The following is a 19913-nucleotide window of genomic DNA, read 5'->3' on the forward strand; positions in this document are numbered from 1 at the left end:
TTTCCTCTAAACTCCAGTATTCTTTATACCAAGCTTGTGTTTTCAAACTACCACTCTAATCCACAAAGACAAACTATTTGGCAATTACTTTCTTCTCCTTATAGACAGTCTTGTTTCAGGGCAAAGGAGCAAATGAGAACATATTAGATAAATTGTTGTAGGTGGTTTTACAGATATTTTCTTTAATGTAACACTACAGATAAAAAATGTACGAACTTTGATTAGTCCCACAGAAGAGAATTTAAAACTCTGCCTCCCAGAGCGAAGACTTGGCTCTTCTACTTATTCAATTAACTCTTACCATGCTGCTCTTGAGCTATTCCAGGAAGGGAAAGAAACAGAAACCTTTAGACTTCCTTTGAAGCAGTGCAACTAAAGTAAATATTCCCTGTAAACAATTTTCTGTCATCACGTATCTCAACATCTTAGCAGCAGAGAAGCAAAACTAATAATCATATTAAAAATTTAACTCACCAGTTCTTACAAGGCTTTCAGAGAGGGCTCCTTACTGGGAGACTTAGACACTTTGTATGTCTCCTTCAAGGATCTCAAACAGCTTTTCATACCATCACATTGGACAAGCATCCCAGCCGAATGCTCATCGTGTGTGAATGATCATTTGACAGCCTGGGCAGTTACACTGGAGCATCATTGGCAATAAAGTCATCACTGAGTAATCAGCGAATCTATCATAAAAAAGTTATTTAACTGCATGTATTTCTCCACCTGGCCTTCCTCTCCCCCAGTGCCCCACACATTTTTAACATCACTCAGAGGGAAGCTGGACTTCCTTCACCAACTCATCACTTTGGAGGAGCTTTGGGTGCCAGCCCTGAATACTGAACTGCAATTCTTATTCACCTATTGACTCCCTAACCTGGAAAACAATCAGGAGTTCACTGAGAGGACTTCCTGTGGGCACTGAATTTTGCATTGCACGGTGTACAGCAAGAAAAGGGAGTGTGTGTTGAGGAAGAAGAAGGAGGCCATATAATGGTGGGGTGGGACAGACAAACAGTGATGATTACTTTTTCGATGAACAACAACATAGGACGTGGGTTTAGGATGAGAAGAGCAAGGGTTTTGTTTTTAATGATCTGTCGAGAGCCTAATGCACCTAAGCCTTGCCAGCCTGTTTGTTAAGTGAGTTACACATACAACACAGTGCCAAGAGCCCCAAGGAATTCATTCTCTGTGTCAACACCACAGGGTTGAGCAATGAGCAGGGCTACCACTCAGCAGGGTGGTGTCCCATCAACACTGATGAAACAGCAAGCAGTCTTCTGACCACACACCTTGGGGAAAATCATACCCCAGTAAAAATAACTTCCAGTGTTTCTCTTTTATTAGTTTCCTCGTGTTGTTTGTTTTTACAGCATTTAGGGAAAAAGGAAAGGGAGAAAGAAAGAAAAAAAAAAAAGCCTAATCTGAGTCTTTGTTTTCATTATTCTGCTTCTATAAATAAAAAATTGCTTATTTCTAATTATTTTGTGTGCCTCTGGCTCTCAGTAGGCACTCAAATAATATATAAAGTAGCGGTGTTAGCCCATTTTCTATTCTCAATAATAACCAAGGATTTGGGCATGCTGAAACCTGAAAAGTATGTTAACATGAATAAATATGACTCGGATTTTACCAAAAGGCAACGATTTGTCTCCCAGGGTCTCTATAAAACTTACTCATTGCAGAAATGTCTTATACCAGCTAGTGGTTAAAATTCCAGCACATCACATGATGTTTCTGGTCACTGAATGCTTTCAAGATCAAAGTTAAATGTCGAATGAAATGCTAAATCTCTGCAGCTTTAATTCCAGAGTAAGACTTCCTTTCCTCCCCACCCTACCTCCAGCTAAGGCATGCTTTTCGTGGTCCTGAAACAGAAGGCACACATGGGGAAGCTTCTGGCTTTCTCAATTGTCCTCCTCCCTCATTTCCCCTGCTGTGGTTACTGATCTCTCCACCTGGAGAGTAGCAGGAAAGGAAGGCGAAAAGGAGCAGGTTCTTCTCCCACTGGCGCCGTCATGTGAAGATTTCAGGCAAACCTGACGGGCATTTTCTTAAGTTCTTGGAAGCCAGGCCAGCTGGATCTCCCCCATCTGCAACTCCTGAGATGCGGGCGATGTCGTCTTTTCCTCCAACTGGTTTTCCAGTGGTGTCACTCTGCTGGAGTCTCCTCCTCATCCCAGATTTTGTGGGGCAAAAGTCCAAATCATTAAGGTTATCTGGTCATGCATATTTGTTTGAGGGACTCTGAAAGTGCAACCTAAATCAACTCCCCCTAGCCCTCGAGATCAGAAGTCTCTAGAGTAGATCTGGCAGGGATCAGGTGCCACCCACCTAGGTCCCCCAAGAGATGCACAATCAAATATCAACCTCTCTGAGGAGTGTCGCTGAAGCCTCAACATTGGATTGAGGCTAAGAGAGATGCATGCCATGTCATTTGTTTTTATTTCATTTAGAAAACAAGAAAAAAGAAAGCCTAACTCCACTGGGGAAGAGGTAGGGCTATAATGCCATATAAACCTCTTCATAAGCCTTCACTTCTCTCGTTGCTGTGAGGCCAGAGATCCATAGGGTTCCTGGCTATCTACATGGAAAATTCCTATAGGATGCCATTTTTTTCCATCTCATTTCACGATGATGTCAAATGAGTATCCCGTTACAATAAATATTCTCCAGAATAATTTGTCTTGATATGTGGATGGAGGACTTTGGAGTCAGACAGACATGGTATTCTGATTCCAGCACCCACTAGCTGTATGACGTACAAAAAGTGCTTAATCACTTGGGGCATCAGCTTTCTCACCAGTAAGGCAGGCAGAAGTATACATCTTAGGCCCCTCTGATCAATAACCCTTTATTGATTAGATATAATGTCCCAGGGCATGGTGCCTGGCCAAAAGAAATGGATGATCCTTTTTGGCAATTTTGAGAAGACAGAAGTGAAAAGATTTTACTTTACGAGCTATGAAAATTACTGTGCTTTAAGATCATGAAAAGCACAGACTTTGGTATATGAATTCGTGTAGATGCTTAATGAAATTGTTCAGAGTTGAACCTACCTGATATTTGACATTCCTATAACTGTGCCAACCATCAGAGGCATTGCACAGGAACCCTCAAGGTAACACTGGGCATGTCTTCATACTTGGGCCTGTACCCAGAAAGAACCCAATAGAGAGACTGTTGGTGGGAAATCCTGGAGTCCCACAGAAGAAGGACACATGCAATCAGAGATAAGCAAGAGAACACTCACTCTCAAAGACTCGACATGCAGGAATTGCATGAGCAAAGGTCAAGGCTTGATAATTAGGGCCCTGAATCAAGGAAAAAGCATCTCAATGCAAATCGGACAAGTGGGATGAGAGCAACACGGTGCTCACAGAAGGGTTCTCCTCTTAGCCATGCAGAAGGAAGAGACCTGGAGCCCCAGAATCCAGTTTACAGTCTCCCTATTGCAACATCCACAACTGCACAAGACAAACAGTAGTGAGCTCTGTATATATTCAGGATGGGCTCAACTATTCTTCTCCAAGCCATTTGCCAACTTCATAAATTCTAGAAACGTTAAAACGCCAAAAGTGCTCTCAAATCTCTGGTTTGGGGACCCCCTCCTTGTCTATTAAAGGTTATAGCACAGGAAAGGGCAAAAACACATGGAAAACCCCAGAATTCCTCCTATGTGTGTTACATGAAACATGGTTGGGCGTAGATCAAAGAAGGAACACAAAAAATTATGAATAGTTTCTGGGTATTTTTGCATATTTGTGGTTTTTAATTATCATTCACTTTCCATTTTTCAGGAGCAGATTTAATCACAGCCTTCTCCTTGCTATACTGCATTTCCATGTTTCAAGTTATAGCTTTATTATTAAACCAAAACCTAAGTCCTAGTAAATTACCTTTCTTTAACTGGCATCCTAGTTTACTCCAGGAGGAAGGGATCATGGAAATTTATTGCCTCTAAGATTCTTTCAGAGTGGTTTAAAGGGCCCTAGGAAATTGACTTGAAATAGATGCTTCCAAACGTTATTGTTTATGCACTAATACAACAGCAGCCAATAAACATATTCAATTGAAATGTGCCCACAAGAGAACAAAATACATGTGTTGTACCTGTTTGACCCATCTACTTCACTTAGCCTATTAAACAACTCTCAAACCTATGCAATTATAAATATATATATACACATATATTATATATAAAGACCTTTCGCCTGAAGTTTGTTAGAACCACACATACATCCAAAGAGAAGAGCCAGTTAAAAATAAAAACCCCATACATGCATGCATCTATATGTGTGTATATATGTAATAAATTAACTACATTTAAATCATATACACAATAACTCCTGACTTAACGTCAATAGATTCTCAGAATGTTTTTTTTTTTTTTTTTTTTTTTGAGATAGGTTCTCACTGTGACACCCAGGCTGGAGTACTGTGGCACGATCAGAGCTCACTGCAGCCTCGACCTCCCAGGCTTAAGCAATCCTCCCACCTCAGTACCCTCAAGTAGCTGGGACAACAGGTACATGCCATCACACCCAGCTAACTTTTATATTTTTTTGTAGAGATGGGGTTTCACCGTGTTGCCCAGGCTGGTCTTGAACTCCTGAGCTCAAGCAATCCACTGGCCTCGGCCTCCCAAAGTGCTGAGATTACAGGCGTGAGCCTCCATACCTGGCTGATTCTTGGAAATTGCAACTTTAAGGGGAACGATATACAGCAGATTGTTTCATTCAACATCATTTTGTTATAAAGTTGATGAGAACAAAAAATGGCTTTGTTATATGTGGCTTTGCTTAAAGTCACAGTTTCCAAAGACCTCCGAACAAGTGAGAACCTACTGTAATCATCTTTCTTCTTAACTTTCTTAAAGTCATGCAGTTGCATTATTTGTAATATAATATTTAACATATACATTTGTGAATATATACAAACTAAATATATTGAAGTTATATATAAAGGCATTTCCTCAAGTTTATCAAAATCATGCACACCAATATATTATTTATATAGCTTTTATAACATATGTATGGTATACATATATACATATAAACATATTCTGTTCCCTTTAAGATTCTTAAAATCTTAACTATTTGAGGTACCTAAGATTCTCATTCTCTGAATTTTACTCTGTAAATTTACTCTGCCTTTCCAATGTGTTTGGTGTCACGCTCACTTGGCAAAATCCCACAGCCTTACTGAATGATTGCTTCTCAAGAAAGTTGGTGGTAAGGCAGAATGTAAGTCAGAATGGACCCTATGCCTAACAGTAATCTGGTATTTCTAAAGTGTGTTTGAAGGAGATATTATGTTCTTTGTAAAGAGCATGTGTGATGGCCCCTGTTGAGTAAGTCTGAGAATTGTTGTGTTAAAAAAAAAAAATGGGAAGATCATTGACCACAAAAATGGGAGAGTTTCAAATGAACACGTGGCTATGAATTGAGGAGGCAAGGACTCATTCAGCACATTTTCCAGGCTTATGTGATCATGGGGAAGCAGAAGGGAGAGGCTGTGCAACCAGCTTTCTGTTCCCTCCAGATGTTAGCTTGCACCAAGCAGCACAGGAGTTGGGTGCAAGTAAAATAAAGGCGAAAACTTTCAATCCTAGAAATGACTGGTTGAACCATGTTATCACTGATATGCCATACTGATATCAGAATTGAAGAAAACAAATGTTCCTTGTTTATTTTTGAAGGTTCCTTTTCCTTATCGTTTTTTTTTTTGCTGGTGGTTTCTAGAATACTTTTTTCCCCTTTATTTGCACATTCATTCTTGTGTTTGATTTTGATATTATCTATTCATGTTGTGGTCCTGATTGCTTAAGCACAACATAAGAAATTTTGAAAACATACATGAAACATATTAATAGATAGTTTTTGCCTTTTGGCTCTTTTTGAGGAAGGAAGACCAACAGAGGTTGAACTCTCCACCCTGATCATTTTCAGGTATATGACTTGAGGCAAGGTACCTGACTTTCCTCATGCTCCATTTCTTTATTTCTATAAGAAGAAGAATTCCATTGTTTACTTTGCAAAGTTGCCGAGTCAATGAAGTAAGAGATCATTTATAAAGTCGTAAGCACATTCTAATTGTTTGAGGGCTGGTGGTTATTACCATAGTTGCTATGAAACAATGAGCCAACTTTAACCATAAACTACTCACTCTTTCATCTCAGACTCTCAGCATGTGGCCTTTATAAACACTTTGGAGAAGTGACCAGAGCACTAAGCAACTTGCATAAGATGTGACAGGAACTCAGAGCCTTGCAGGTGGGCATGTGGTTTATTCAGAAGCAGCGACGACACAAGGCACACATTAGAGATGGCACTCAGCACTCTGCGTGGTGAGCTCCAGCTGTGATTCCACTCAAGGAGAGAAGCTTCAGCGGGCAGGGCCAGTGGGTACCCCTCTTTGTGAATGTGGTGCAAGACACAGCAAAGGCCCAAGTTGCTGACATCCCCAGTTGTATCCATTATGGGCACACAAACCCCTCACAGGTCCTGGAGGGAAGAGGCTACGCTAGAGGCAACGTCAGGAGGGAAAGAAAAAAGGAAAAGAGGGAGAGAGGGCAGGAGAAGGGGAGGGAGTTTAGAAGGAGAACAGGAAGACAGGAAAAGAGAGAAAAAAGAAAGGAAGGGAAGGAAGCAGGGAGGGAGTCGAGCAGGAGGACAGGAAGGAAGGAAGGAAGACAGGAAAAGAGAGAAGGAGGAAAGAAAGGGAAGGAAGCAGAGAGGGAGGGAGTCGAGGAAGAGGACAGGAAGGGAGACAGGAAAAGAGAGAAGGAGGAAAGGAAGGGAGGAAAGGAGAGAGGGAGGGAGTTGAGGAGAACAGGAAGGAAGATGGGAAAAGAGAGAAGGAAGAAAGGAAGAGAAGGAAGCAGAGAGGGAGGGAGTCGAGGAGGAGGACAGAAAGGAAGACAGGAAAAGAGAGAAGGAGGAAAGGAAGGAAAGAAAAGAGAGAGTGCAGGAGGAGAACAGGAAGGAAAACAGGGAAAGAGAGAAAGAGGAAAGAAAGGGAGGGAAGGAGAAACAGAGAGAGGGGCAAACGAGGAGGAAACTGTTTGGAGTCAGGAGCCCTAAATCCCAGAACAATATGACGATAAAGGGTGGGGAGTGATGAAGCCTGAGCCCCTCTCTCAGATGTCTAGTTATGTCTAGTCAGCGAGAATTCTGGCAGGACAGAGGAAATTCGAACTCATGGTAAGGTCTGACCACATGCTCCACTTCTCCACATTTTTGGAGCACACATCCTCCCTTCACATGTGCTATTTTAGAATAGTGTGTGTCTACTTAGGCACTAACATTACGGATATTACGAAACATGATCTGTAATCATTAGTGAAGGCTATAAAGCTGATGCTGGAATTTCTACTTTCTTGTTATTAACAGGAAGCTACATTTTATTATTTTCATAGGTATGTCTTTGATCCCTTTGTCCATTTTTTGAGAGCTGATTTAAAAATTAAATAATATAAACCATAAATACACTTTACCTTAATCTGTACATTGCATTATGCTGAAATCAAATAAAATGGTTGAAAGCAATGATGTCTCCCCTCCTCCCTGTAAGGATACCTGGAGAAAAGACCAGGACACAAGAACACTGACCAGTGTTCACACAAATATTAAATGTTAGGGCTGGGTGCCATGGCTCCTGCCTGTACTTCCAGCACTTTGGAAGGCCAAGGCAGGTGGATCACTTGAGGTCAGGAGTTTAAGACTAGCCTGGCCAACATGGTGAAACCCCGTCTCCACTAAAAAATACAAAAATTAGCCAGGCATGGTGGTGGGTACCTGCAGTCCCAGCTACCCAGGAGGCTGAGGTGGCAGGATCGCTTGAAGCTGGAAGGGTGGGGTTGCAGTGAGCCAACATCATGCCACTGCACTCCAGCCTGGGCGACACAGTGAGATCCTGTCTCAAAAAATAAAATAAAATAAAAATAAATGTTGGTAAACTTAACACATTTGCTACTTCTTGACATTAAAATGATAATCCTGGCTGGGCGCGGTGGCTAACGCCTGTAATCCCAGCACTTTGGGAGGCTTAGGCAGGCGGGTCGCAATGTCAGGAGATCGAGACCATCCTGGCTAACATGGTGAAATCCTGCCTCTACTAAAAAATACAAAAAAAATTAGCCGGGGGCATAGTGGCAGGCACCTGTAGTCCCAGCTACTCAGGAAGCTGAGGCAGGAAAATGGCGTGAATCCAAGAGGCAGAGCTTGCAGTGAGCCGAGATCGCGCCATTGTACTCCAGCCTGGGCGACGGAGCGAGACTCCGTCTCAAAAAAATAAATAAATAAATAAAATAACAACAATAATAATAATCCTAAGCCCCCTCCCCACAATGAAGTAGCTGGTATACCCCAGGAGGGGTCAATTGTCTAGACCATTGGATGTCCTGGTTGAAAGGCAGATGCTGAGTCGGTCAGTCTGGGGGTGGCAGCTGGGATTCTGCATTTCTAGTGAGCTCCCAGTGGATGCTGGCACTACCAGTTCAGATCACATCTGTTATCCACCACTGCAGAGAAGCAAACCGGACCTTTCGCTCAGAGCCAGTTTGTACTCTGATGGTGAAGGGGTTCAAAAACAATGACCCTCCCCACACACAAGTACCAGATACGTCCGAGAGTACAAAACCAGGAGTGGCGAATTCAGCCATTTATGTCAGGCTCCCTTCCAGAGCTCACTGGGCTGGGACGAAACCAGCAGCGGGAAGGGGTGAGAATATTCAGTGCCTCTGAAGCAAGAGACTTCCTAAGTCAACATTGCTAAGCCAGCTATATAGGGGAAGAAGGCAGGTAAGTCTGCAGCAAGGAGCTCAAATTGAGGCCCCATCAGATGAAGTCAGAGCTTTGGGTCTCTCAGCATCATCAAGAAAAGTGGACTGTGTACAGCCACTGAGAAAGATGGTCCCTAGTCCAACCTGTTACCCTCCATCTACACTGGGCAAGATGTGTACCCCAGAAAAGTAAAGAGAATAATGGGGCAAAGGGGGCTCACAGAAAACAGATATAGCACACTGGAAACCAAATACAACAGATAACAAAAGCACAGAGACACAGGAACCAGGACAACAAACTAAGGAAGTTGAAGTAAGCTAAGACTACATACAGGATGGCATATGTATACACACACAATAAATCGCATGTTTAAGTTTGTATGTTGTGTGAAAGAAGATCGTCTGTTTATCTGTTCCATTGTTAATGTGGTTTTGATGCCATCATACCATAGTTTACTCGATCATTTCTACTGTATCTTAAAATTGTCAGGAAAAGTAACTTATTGTCCCATGGGGAAAACACAATTGTACAAAAGTAAACTGTAATTCATGGAAGGAAATGCATCCCTGTCAGCACAGAAGCTGTCCATCTTTGGCTGTTGGAGAATTATGAAAAGCTAAAAACTAACTTGTTATATGTGTACAAACCACATTGCTAGAACAAAATTTCATTCTTTTCCAAACTAGCTTGTGACAGAGAAGCATTCACACAGTCAGTTTGTTTTTGTTTTTTTTAAGCAAAGAGGAGTCTTCCATCTTATGCATAGAAGTGATGTTACTGAAAAGTATAGAAAATAAGACTTATAAAAAAATAATGTGAAGCATGTTTTCACATCTGTGGAGAGCTGAAGTACCTAAGGTTTCCCAATCTGTCTCTTCCACAATCACTGTGAGGCTTTGCCATTTCGTCAAAATGGGACTGGGGCCTTTTTTCCTTTGAAAAATACTCTTTTTTGGCCGGGCCTGGTGGCTCACGCCTGTAATCCCAGCACTTTGAGAAGCCGAGGTGGGCAGATCACTAAGTCAGGAGTTCAAGACCAGCCTGGCCAACATGGTAAAACCCCATCTCTACTAAAAAATACAAAAATTAGCTGAGTGTGGTGGCTGGTGCCTGTAATCCCAGCTACTCGGGAGGCTGAAGCAGGAGAATCGCTTGAAGCCGGGATGCTGAGGCTGCAGTGAGCAGAGATTGCACCACTGTGCTCCAGCCTGGGCGACAGAGTGAGACTCTGTCTCATTAAAAAAAAAAAAAAAAAAAAGAAGAAGAGAAAAAGAAAAATACTCTTTTTTAATTTAATGACTAAACAGAAATGTGAGGTGGTTACGATACCAAAAAAATAACAGTAACTCTGACATGTGTGCATCCATTTGTTTCCAGAGAATGGAAAGAAACTGGGAGGGAGAATTCTAAAGACTCCAGGTGGAAAATACTGTCATACTTACTGTAGGTACCACAGCAATGTGTGTGGAATGCATCTATTACGGAATTGTGTTCCCCAAAAATATATGTTGGAGTCCTCATCCCCACTACCTCAGAATGTGACCTTATTTGGAAACAGGATCTTGTCAGAGGTAATCAAATTAAAATGTAGTCATTAGGGTGGTCCTTAGTCCAATAAGAATGGTGTTCTTAAAAAAGGAGAAAATTTGGACACAGAGACACACACAGAGGGAAGACAACAGGACAAGATACAGGGAAAGGAAAGCAGGTTCAAGCTGAGGAGAAAGGCCTGGAACAGGTCCTTTCCTCACAGCCCTCAGGAGGAATTAAGACTGCTGACATCTTAATCTAGGACTTCTGGCCTCCAGATCTGTGACACAATATACATCTGTTGTTTAGGTTACTTAGTCTGTGGTACATTATTATGGCAGCTGTAGCAAACTAATACAGAAACCATGAATGACTGTATTTGAGTCACAAGTCCCTTCCTAATTTGCTCATAAATTGCCTTCTCTGAAATTCCGTGTCCTCAAAGGGAAATCACGATTGCATTAAACAGGGGAAGCTATCTTATAGCACCAGCTGTAAGAACACATAATTTTATTGACTATATATTATGCACTAGTACTAAGGGCTTGGCTGCCTCACCTCCTTTATCACCTCCATTTTACCCAGGAGGAAAGAGACACAGATGCATTTTGTCTATCATAGATGATAATTCTTGCTGAATCCAGGCGTGCCCCCATCCACCATGTAGGCACTAAACTAGAAATACATCCTTATGTTTACACCTGTTTTTTGTTTTGTTTTGTTTTTGTCTTTTTCCCCTTTTTTGGAGAACAGGGTCTCGCTATATTGCCCAGACAGTTCTTAAACTCCTGGGCTCAAAGTATTCCCGCAACTCCCACCTCTGCCTCCCTAAGTACTGGGATTACAGGTGTGAGCCACTGCGCCCCACACCCCCTCACGTTTTTAAAGTCTTAAAACTCTCTTATTTCCGCTTCTCAAAAGGTCCAGTCCTTGTCCTTAAACGTGAATATACCGCATAAACGAACACAAAATACAAACAGGGACAAGAAAGTATTTTTCTGACGATGGCAAGGGCGGGGGGGGGGAAAAAAAGAAAGCTGTTTAGGTGGCATTTGAAAAGTTAAAAAAGGAAGAAAACTCAGAGCAGCCCAAAACACAGATGATACCTAAGAAGGAACAACCAGCAAGGCATGTTGACTATTAGTATTATTTCAGCATCCTCCTTGCGCAGCTTGGCTTTGCTCTGGGACAATGCACCAGCCTGGGACGCTCAGAGATGCAGGCACTGAGGTGGTGCATCCTCTCCGCACACTGCGCATGCGCGGCTGCCGGTTCAAGTCGCGGTCCAGGACCGCAGGGAGGCGGGCAAGCGAAACTGAGAAAAACCCACCCACGGTCCAGGGGCTGGCGGTTCGGGCGAACCCACCCAGGGACCTCGTGACCAAGGCCATTTGTCTGCAACCTGATGGCTAGCAGTGATGCCACCCTGAGAATCTTCAACCCCCTCTCCTCACTCGACAGTCCCTTGTACTGTCCCTCCTTCCTCATTCACACCTGATACAAAGTCAAGCAGTGAATCTGCCCCCTCGGCTCTGCGCGGCCGCTGAATGCGTAGCTTGGACCGATTCCGAGTGTGAAGTGAGGAGGAGTTGATACGGGTAAACGTATCACGCCGGCCCGCGACGCATCCCTGGTCTGCAGCTGCTGCTGCGGCGAAAGCCCGAGGTGCGCGTGCGCGGAGCGGCACTAGGCAGCCCAGGACGCTCGGGCTCCAAGCCGCCCGGCGAGGGGCCGCGGGAGGCGCGTGCGCAGAGCGGCCCGGTCGCGCGAGGAGGCCCTGAGTGCGCGTGCGCGTGCGCGGGGCGGGCGGGTGCGCGCGCACTGCCTCCTCGCCCCCACCCAAACCCAGAAGGCGGCACCATGGCGGCGCCCCCGCCTCAGCCCGTCACCCACCTCATCTTTGACATGGACGGACTTCTTCTGGGTGGGTAGTGTGCGGCCGCCGCCTCCCGTGAGGGCGGTCTTGGGTGGGCGTGGGAACGGTCGGCGCGGGATACGTCACGACCGGGGGGCCGCGGCGGGGCGGTGTTCGAGCAGGGACGCTCGGGCTCCCGCGCGCTCTGCCCCCCGCCGGCCCCGAAGTCGGGCGGCGGCCGGGAGCGCCCGCGGGCCCATGTCCGGGCTGGCGGGCGCGCGTGGCCGCGGCGTCTACGCGGCCCCAGCACCCGCTTCCGGTCGGCGGGCCGCCCGTGGGGCTGGAGCACGTGGGCGCGGTCCCTGGGGACCACCGGGCGGGCGCGCGGCTCCGCGTCCTCTCCGCAGAGTGCGGCGCGGTGGGACCTCCGCGCTGTCTTTTCGGTTATCCAGGCGTGCGACCTTGAGAGGTGCCCAGCCTCAGTTTCCCCGTCTGCAAGCTAACCTGGAGGATACTTGCCTGCCTGCTCCAAGGTTGCTGCTGTGGGCGCACCTTGATGGTAGCATCCTACACGGTAGCGGTTCTCCACCTGGCGGTTTTGCCGCCCTGAGGGCATCTGGCAATGGCGATGTCAGGAGACATTTTGGCTGTCGCAGCTGGCGTGGAGTGATGGGGTCACTGGCATCTAGTGGGGTCTAGACCAGCGATACTGCTAAACTTCCCGCAGTGCACAGGAGTGCCCTATGCAACCATAAGGAATTATCCCGCGCCGTCAGCAGCGTAGAGGCACGGAAGGTCTGTCAAGTGGTCTGGCTGCCTAGGGTGACCAGCACCAGGGACATCACCTGGGGGCCACTTGTAAATGTAGAAGTTGGGGCCCCACCCTACCCCGGCCCAATCAGAATCTGCATTTTAACAAGTGCGTGAACGTTTGAGAACCGCTGCTCTATCAATCCGAGGCGTTAAGAAACACTTGGCAGTGTACTAAGGTAGTCAGTCAGAGCACATGTGAACTTCACCAGCCAAGAGGAATTCAAGTAGAATTCAAAGAATAAAACCCTGTTTTTAACTCAAGACAGAACTATGCTGAGCTCTACCCAAAGCCTCAACACAACTCTATGACACATAATCACCAGGAGGCTTCATATATCTATAAACATGTCTGCATACTCTGTGTAGACAGCTGACCTGCTTGTTTACATATATCATTCCTTCATTTCAAAACCCTGCAAGTTAGGAGGAAGTATTTGCATTTCAGTAATTAAAAAAAAAGAAAAAACCCTGAAGCTCAGAGAGGTAAAGCTACTTGCCCAAGGTCACACAGCTAATAAGAAGCCAAGCTGACAACCGATTCTAGATTGATCCCGTTCTAAATATAAATGATGTTGAGCTCATCTCAAATTGTGAATGTGACCTTGTTTCTGCTCATCATATTGCTGGGTAATTCACTAGCAGTGTTTTCTTTTAAAAAGGCACACAGAAACCATTCTCTTAATTTTATGAACACACAGGTATAAACTGATAAATTCCAAAGGAAAAAAAATCCCCATGGAGGTCACTAATTGGAGCCAACGGTGTATGCAGCTACTAAATTTGAAATGACTCAATGTCAGAAAGCTTCTGGGATACATAGGTATAGTTTGTAGACATGAATTTTCCTACTCCGGTGGTCAAGAAGCTAAATTGTCAAATAAATTTCTTACCCTCTAATAAAGGTCCAGAGAACCTGTTCTGGGAGTCTCATGAATTTTAATACCCAACAAGATGTCTCATTAAAATTAAATTTATTAAACTTCTAAATGAGCTTGATGCCTAATTCTGATTCTAGATTCGCACATAACCATGCCCTGAAGTGATGAATGTGACTTAAATGGCATTACAAGCATTGACCTCACATTGTTACCCAATCCTCTGATCTAGTCAGATAACCAAGAATTAGTGCTATTTGGAAAAATAAGCCGTACTTCTTATTCCCCTCCCTCATTTTCTGCCCATTTCCTCCTTTCCTGCCCTACCTCTTCTTTGAGGTGGTAAGGCCTTGCAAAACTTTCTTGGAAATATACCTTTGCTTATCCCATTCTTTCATCAAATGTATAAATAGAAAACACAGCTTTCCAGAATGTACCACTTTAATTTAATCTACCAGATTATGCCTGCTCTCATTCTTTAGCACCTCACTTCAGTGTATCTGTTGTTTGCATAACAATATATTATCATTTTATAATGAGTTTTACAGTAGGTCTGTTTTTCGGAAATTTTGAGTGCATTTTCCTAGGAAGTTCTATTTGTCGATGTAGCCCCAATACTTGCATACTTGGGGAAGTAAAATTGAAAACGAATAGTTTCATGGAGGATTGTTAACGTTAGAGGAGAAGCTTGTTTAATCAGAGGAGAATGAGGAAGTAAATGGAGATTTTAGAGGAAATGTTGACCAGGAAGAAAGCCGGGACACTTTCCCATGCTTTTGACATGTACGATGCTGTTAGTTGTCCTTTTTTTAAAAACAAAACAAAACAAAACAAAAAACACTTTGGATTCTGTTTCTCATGACCAAGGTAACAGTCAGTTATGATTTAGGTAATATTAATAATTTTTGCTCTCAAATGCCATTCAGAGAAAGAGAAGAGGGGACTGGGATTAGTTAAAAACTGAAATGATTTTGAAAGAAGATGACAATTATTAAACAGTATCTCAGCAGCTGGACAGGGAAGATGATTCCTTTTGTAAATAACCGAAATTAGGAACACAAAAGATGGTCCCAATTTCTTTAAAAGAGAAGATAGTTTGTTGTCCAGAGCAGTTCTGTCTCGCAGAATTGAGCCAGGTAGAAATTTTGGGGAGCAACTTTTAATAAGTAAAAAGATACAGATGACATTGATTTGAATGATGTAACCTAATGTATCAAAAATATTATTTAATACAAAGTCAATATAAGAAAATCATTGAAGTTTTTGACATTAATTTTGATACTAGGTCCTCAAAATCTGTGTGTGTTTTATACATACAACACATCTCAGTTTGAACTAGCCTCATTTCAAGCACTCTGTAGCCTCACTTGGTGGGTGGCTACTGGCTTGGGCAGCATGGGTCTAGGTCTTTGCGGAGAAACTCAAGATGTCTGTTGATAATGGCTATGCTGGGAGGGCCAGGCAGAGGATGGGTATTAAGAATATTCAGAATTAGGAGTTTTGGTGTGTGTAAAATGTGGTATGTGTAAAATGTGGTTTTCTTGGAGTCTAACACAGAATTATTTAAAATCCTTTTAAAATCAAAGGAAAATAAGCTTATTTCCAAATTCTTAAAATATCATAAAATAATAAGGTAGATCTGCGAAGGGTAATAAGAACATTTGCAGTGTTGACCATAATATACCACATCTTTATAAATCCAGATTGCAGGATTTTAATGAGTGACTTCTACTTCACCTTTATATAGTAAAATGAAGACCTCTTCTGTGCCTTCTTGCACTCCCATAGCTTCCTCCTTGCCAAATAATAGCACTTGAGACTGTAAGTGCCTGCCTCACTGTCTGGGGCCCAGGAGATACTAAGAGGGCATGGAGGTAGGGTCTCTGTGGGGATCACCAAGCCCCGTACCGATGGGATTGTAGGCTGCTTGAGACAGTTGACAGTCATGTCCACTGTGTGGCCAAAATTCCACAGACATAGCGTGAATGTGTTTCGCGCTATCATTCTTTGTTAACTTCATGTAGGCTGTTTCTTTAGACACCGGAACATCCATATAGCTGATGACAAAAATAGATTTTTCTTACGTAATATTAGCGCATGCCCTAGACATATTGTCAGAAGAATCTACGTATGTTGTCATTTGACCCCATGAAATACGTCTGATGAGGTTTAAAAGCGCAGCTGACGAGCTTTTCAGCCTCAGTCGGTTCTTACTACTTGATGTTATCAAGTCATTCATTCCAAGTGGGGTTTCTAAGAGTTTTGGCACATTTCTGAGGAGGGTGGAGCAAAGTGAAGGATCATTCCGCATGCTTCCATAATAGGTGGTTATTGTTCAACCCCAGAATGTGCAGAGATCCTAGTTGGAATGAGATAGTAATCACAACCTCCCCTCCTTCCATCATTTGTAATGGGTCTTGCTCTGGATGTCAAAGCAACTCTGGTGGTAGGTTCACATTCTTTCTTTGCCCTGTCTCCCCTGGGGGCTGACAGTGCACCCTTTGGTTTTAACCTTGCTAGGTGAAATGTAGGTTCTCTTCCACATTTGCAAAGGAGATGGCTGAGGGTGGAGGCCAGTGTGAGGGCTTGGGACAGAGGTGAGCCCTTATCTCAGGGGCCATGATTGGCCTTTCACTACAGTGTAATCAATGAGTAATCTGTTGTTTCTGAAAACTGAAAAGTCTTCTGGAATATAGAAAGCACAAGGCACGTGTGTTCCTATTAAGGGAACAAAGAGATTTGGAGTAAGATGCTATATTGTATGTCGGAGAAACAGCATCAAATTATAGACTTAGCTCCTTTTGGTTCTGTTTTCTAATAGACCTGAACCATGCCAAGCTTATGTTCTTGTGGTAAGTGGTTGGTTGTCCACTGCAGCTGTTTCTGTTTCTAGAATAATTGAGAAGGGGGTAAAACTTAAAATGCAAAATTCTGCAGATAAATAAGAGTTTTGTCCAGCTGGCAACACAAATATTCAGCAAATTATAGGCATGCAGGTGTAAAATATCCTTTTCTTTTTTCTAGCTCTTTCTTTCAAATAAAAGCAGTATGGTTTTATTTAGAATCTTTAAGTAAACTGGATAGAGGCATATGTGAGAACTATTGTGGGTTCAGTTCCAGACCACCACAGTAAAGCAAACATCGCAATAAAATTAGTCACATGAAGTTTTTGGTTTCCCAGTACACATAAGATTAGGTTTATACTATACTGTATTCTATTAAGTGTACAATAGCATTATGTCTAAAAAATGTACATACCTTAAATACATTTTATTGTTTAAAAAAAAAAGTGCTAGGGATCATGTCATCCTTCAGTGAGTTGTAATTCTTTTGCTGGTGGAAGGTGTTGTCTTGACATTGACTGTTGACCAGAGTAGTGGTTGCTGAAGGTTGGGGTGGCTGTGGCAATTTTAAAAAATAAAACAGCAATGACGTTTGCCACATCAGTTGATTCTTTCTTTTACAAAAAAGTTCTCTTTCGGTGAGGCACGGTGGTTCACACCTATAATCCCAGCACTTTGGGAGGCAGAGGCAGACAGATCACTTGAGGTCAGGAGTTGGAGACCAGTCTGGCCAACATGGCAAAACCCCATCTCTACCAAAAATACACACACCAAAATTACCCAGGCATGATGGTGCGCACTTGTAGTCCCAGCTACTCAGGAGGTTGAGGCCCAAGAATCATTTGAACCCAGGAGGCTGAGGTTGCATTGAGCCAAGATCGCACCACTGCACTCCATCTTGGACGACAGAGTAAGACACTGTCTCCAAAAAAAAAAAAAAAAAAAAAATGGAGTCTTCTCAAACTCTGCTACTGCTGCTTTATCAACTAAGTTTATGTTAATATAGTGAATCTTTTGTTGTCACTTCAACAATGTTCAACAACATCTTCACCAGGAATAGATTTTTATCTCCAGAAACTACTTTCTTTTCTCATCCCTAAGAAGCAGTGTCTCATCAGTTCAGGTTTCATCCTGAGATTGCAGCAACTCAGTCAAATCTTCAGGCTTCACTTCTAATTTTAGTTCTCTTGGTATTTCTATCACACCTGCAGTTACTTCCTCCGCTGAAGTCTTGAACCCCTCAAAGTCATCCATGAGAATTGGAATCAACTCCTTACAAACTCCTGTTAACGTTGATATTTTCATCTTTTCCCATGGATCTTGAATGTTGTTAATGGTATCTGTAATGCTAAATCCTTTCCAGAAGGTTTTCCATTTACTTTGCCTAGATGCATCAAAGGAATCACTATGGCATCTATAACCTTAAGAAATGCATATCTTAAGTAATAAGACTTGAAAATTGAAGTAACTCCTCAATCCATGGGCTGCAGAATAGACGTCATGTTAGCAGGCCTGAAAATAACACGAATCTCCTTGTACATCTCCATCGGAGCTCTTTGGTGACCAGGTACATTGTCAGTGGACAGAAATATTTTGAAAGAAATCTTTGTTTTTGAGCAGTAATTCTTAATAGTGGGCTTAAAATATTCGGTAAACCATGCTGTAAACAGATGTGCTGTCATCCAAGCTTTGCTGTTCCATTTACAAAGCCCAGGAAGAGAAGATTCAGCATCATTCTTAAGGGCACTAGGATTTTCAGAATTGTAAATGAGCACTGGCTTCAACTTAAAGTCACCATCTGCATTAGCCACTAACACAAAAATCTGCCTGTCCTTTGAAGCTTTCAAGCCTAGCACTGACTTCTCCTCTCTAGCTATGAAAGTCATGGGTGACATTTTCTTCCAGTAGAAGGCTATTTTATCTACATTGAAAATCTGTTTAGTGTAGCCACTTTCATCATTGATCTTAGGTAGCTCTCCTGGATAACTTGCTGTGGTCTTTCCATCAGCACTTGCTGCTTCACCCTACACTTTTATGTTATGAAGATGGCTTCTTTCCTTAAACCTCATGAAATTCTGAAAGATTCAGACTTTTCTGCAGCTTTCTTACATGCCTCAGCCCTCATAGAAGTGAAGAGGCTTAAGGGAATGTTGTGCTGGTTTGGTCTTGATCATTAAAACTTCCTCTATGTCAGCATAAGGCTGTTTCACTGTCTTACCATTCACGTGTTCACTGGGGTAGCATGTTTAATTTCCTTCAAGAACTTTTCCTTTGTATTTACAACTTGGCTAATTGGGTGCAAGAGGCCTAGCTTTCAGCCTGTCAGCTTCTGACGTGTCTTCCTCACTAAGCTTAACCATTTCTAGCTTTTGATTTAAAGTGAGAGATGTGTGACTCTTCACTTGAACTCTCGGAGGCCATTGTAGGGTTATTAATTGTCCTGATTTCAATATTATTGTGATTCAGGGACTAGGGAGGCCTGGAGGAGAGGAAGAGAGATGGGGGTCTGTGGAGCAATCAGAACACACACAACATTTATCCATTAAGTTCTCTGACTTATATGGGTGCGGTTTGTGGTGCCCTAAAACAATGACAATGGTAACATCAAAGATCAGTCATCACAGATTGACGTAACCGATGTAATAATGAAACGATTTGACATATTTCAAGAATTACCAAAATGAGACACAGACACGTCACGTGAGACATGCTGTTAGCAAAATGGTGCTGATAGACTTTCTCGACGCAGAGTTGCCAAAAACTTTGAATTTGTAAAAACTACAATCTGTGAAGCACAATAAAATAAGATATGCCTATATAATATGGGACAGCAGTGCATCATTTTGTTTTGTTTTGTTTTTTGAGCTAGAATCTATTTTTCTCCTTGAAAAGCTGTACGTTAGAGATTATTTGGTCCTTTTTATCTTTGTGATTATTCACTCTTTATTTCTTTTTTTAAAAACTGCTATAATTTATATACTATTTGCTGTCATTTTTCATTAGTAGATGGAGACTTAAAGCAATGTAAAGGAGCAAGGTAAATGATACCTCCTAGGAAATGTCCCCTGAAAGTACTCCTTATATAGATGCTCAGGCGACTGGTCAGACCTTCTGATGAGATGTTTGAAAAGTGATTGATAGACAGTCTATAGGTAGAAAGCACAATAGTGTTATCCTGGAATACATTACGTTTGAAAATAATGCTCAT

At 42.8% G+C, this 19913-nt stretch overlaps 2 protein-coding genes across 3 annotated transcripts in view; one reads left to right on the forward strand and one right to left on the reverse strand.

Moving 5' to 3' along the window:
* The window catches only part of STS (steroid sulfatase), a 201027-nt gene extending 188577 nt beyond the window's left edge, over window positions 1-12450 (reverse strand). Inside the window, exon 1 of the mRNA XM_007990968.3 lies at window positions 12213-12450. The gene's annotated coding sequence lies outside the window, so the exon portion shown is untranslated. The remainder of the gene's footprint in view (window positions 1-12212) is intronic.
* The window catches only part of PUDP (pseudouridine 5'-phosphatase), a 100115-nt gene continuing 92295 nt past the window's right edge, over window positions 12094-19913 (forward strand). The window contains exon 1 of one of the 2 annotated variants that reach the window (XM_007990971.3): window positions 12094-12243. In XM_007990971.3, coding sequence (XP_007989162.3) covers window positions 12180-12243 — 64 coding nt within the window. In that variant the 5' untranslated portion in view covers window positions 12094-12179. The remainder of the gene's footprint in view (window positions 12244-19913) is intronic. The other variant, XM_007990969.3, reaches the window with a different exon arrangement.

This window comes from Chlorocebus sabaeus, chromosome X, assembly GCF_047675955.1.
Source record: "Chlorocebus sabaeus isolate Y175 chromosome X, mChlSab1.0.hap1, whole genome shotgun sequence".
In the NCBI taxonomy this organism is placed as follows: Eukaryota; Metazoa; Chordata; class Mammalia; order Primates; family Cercopithecidae; genus Chlorocebus; species Chlorocebus sabaeus.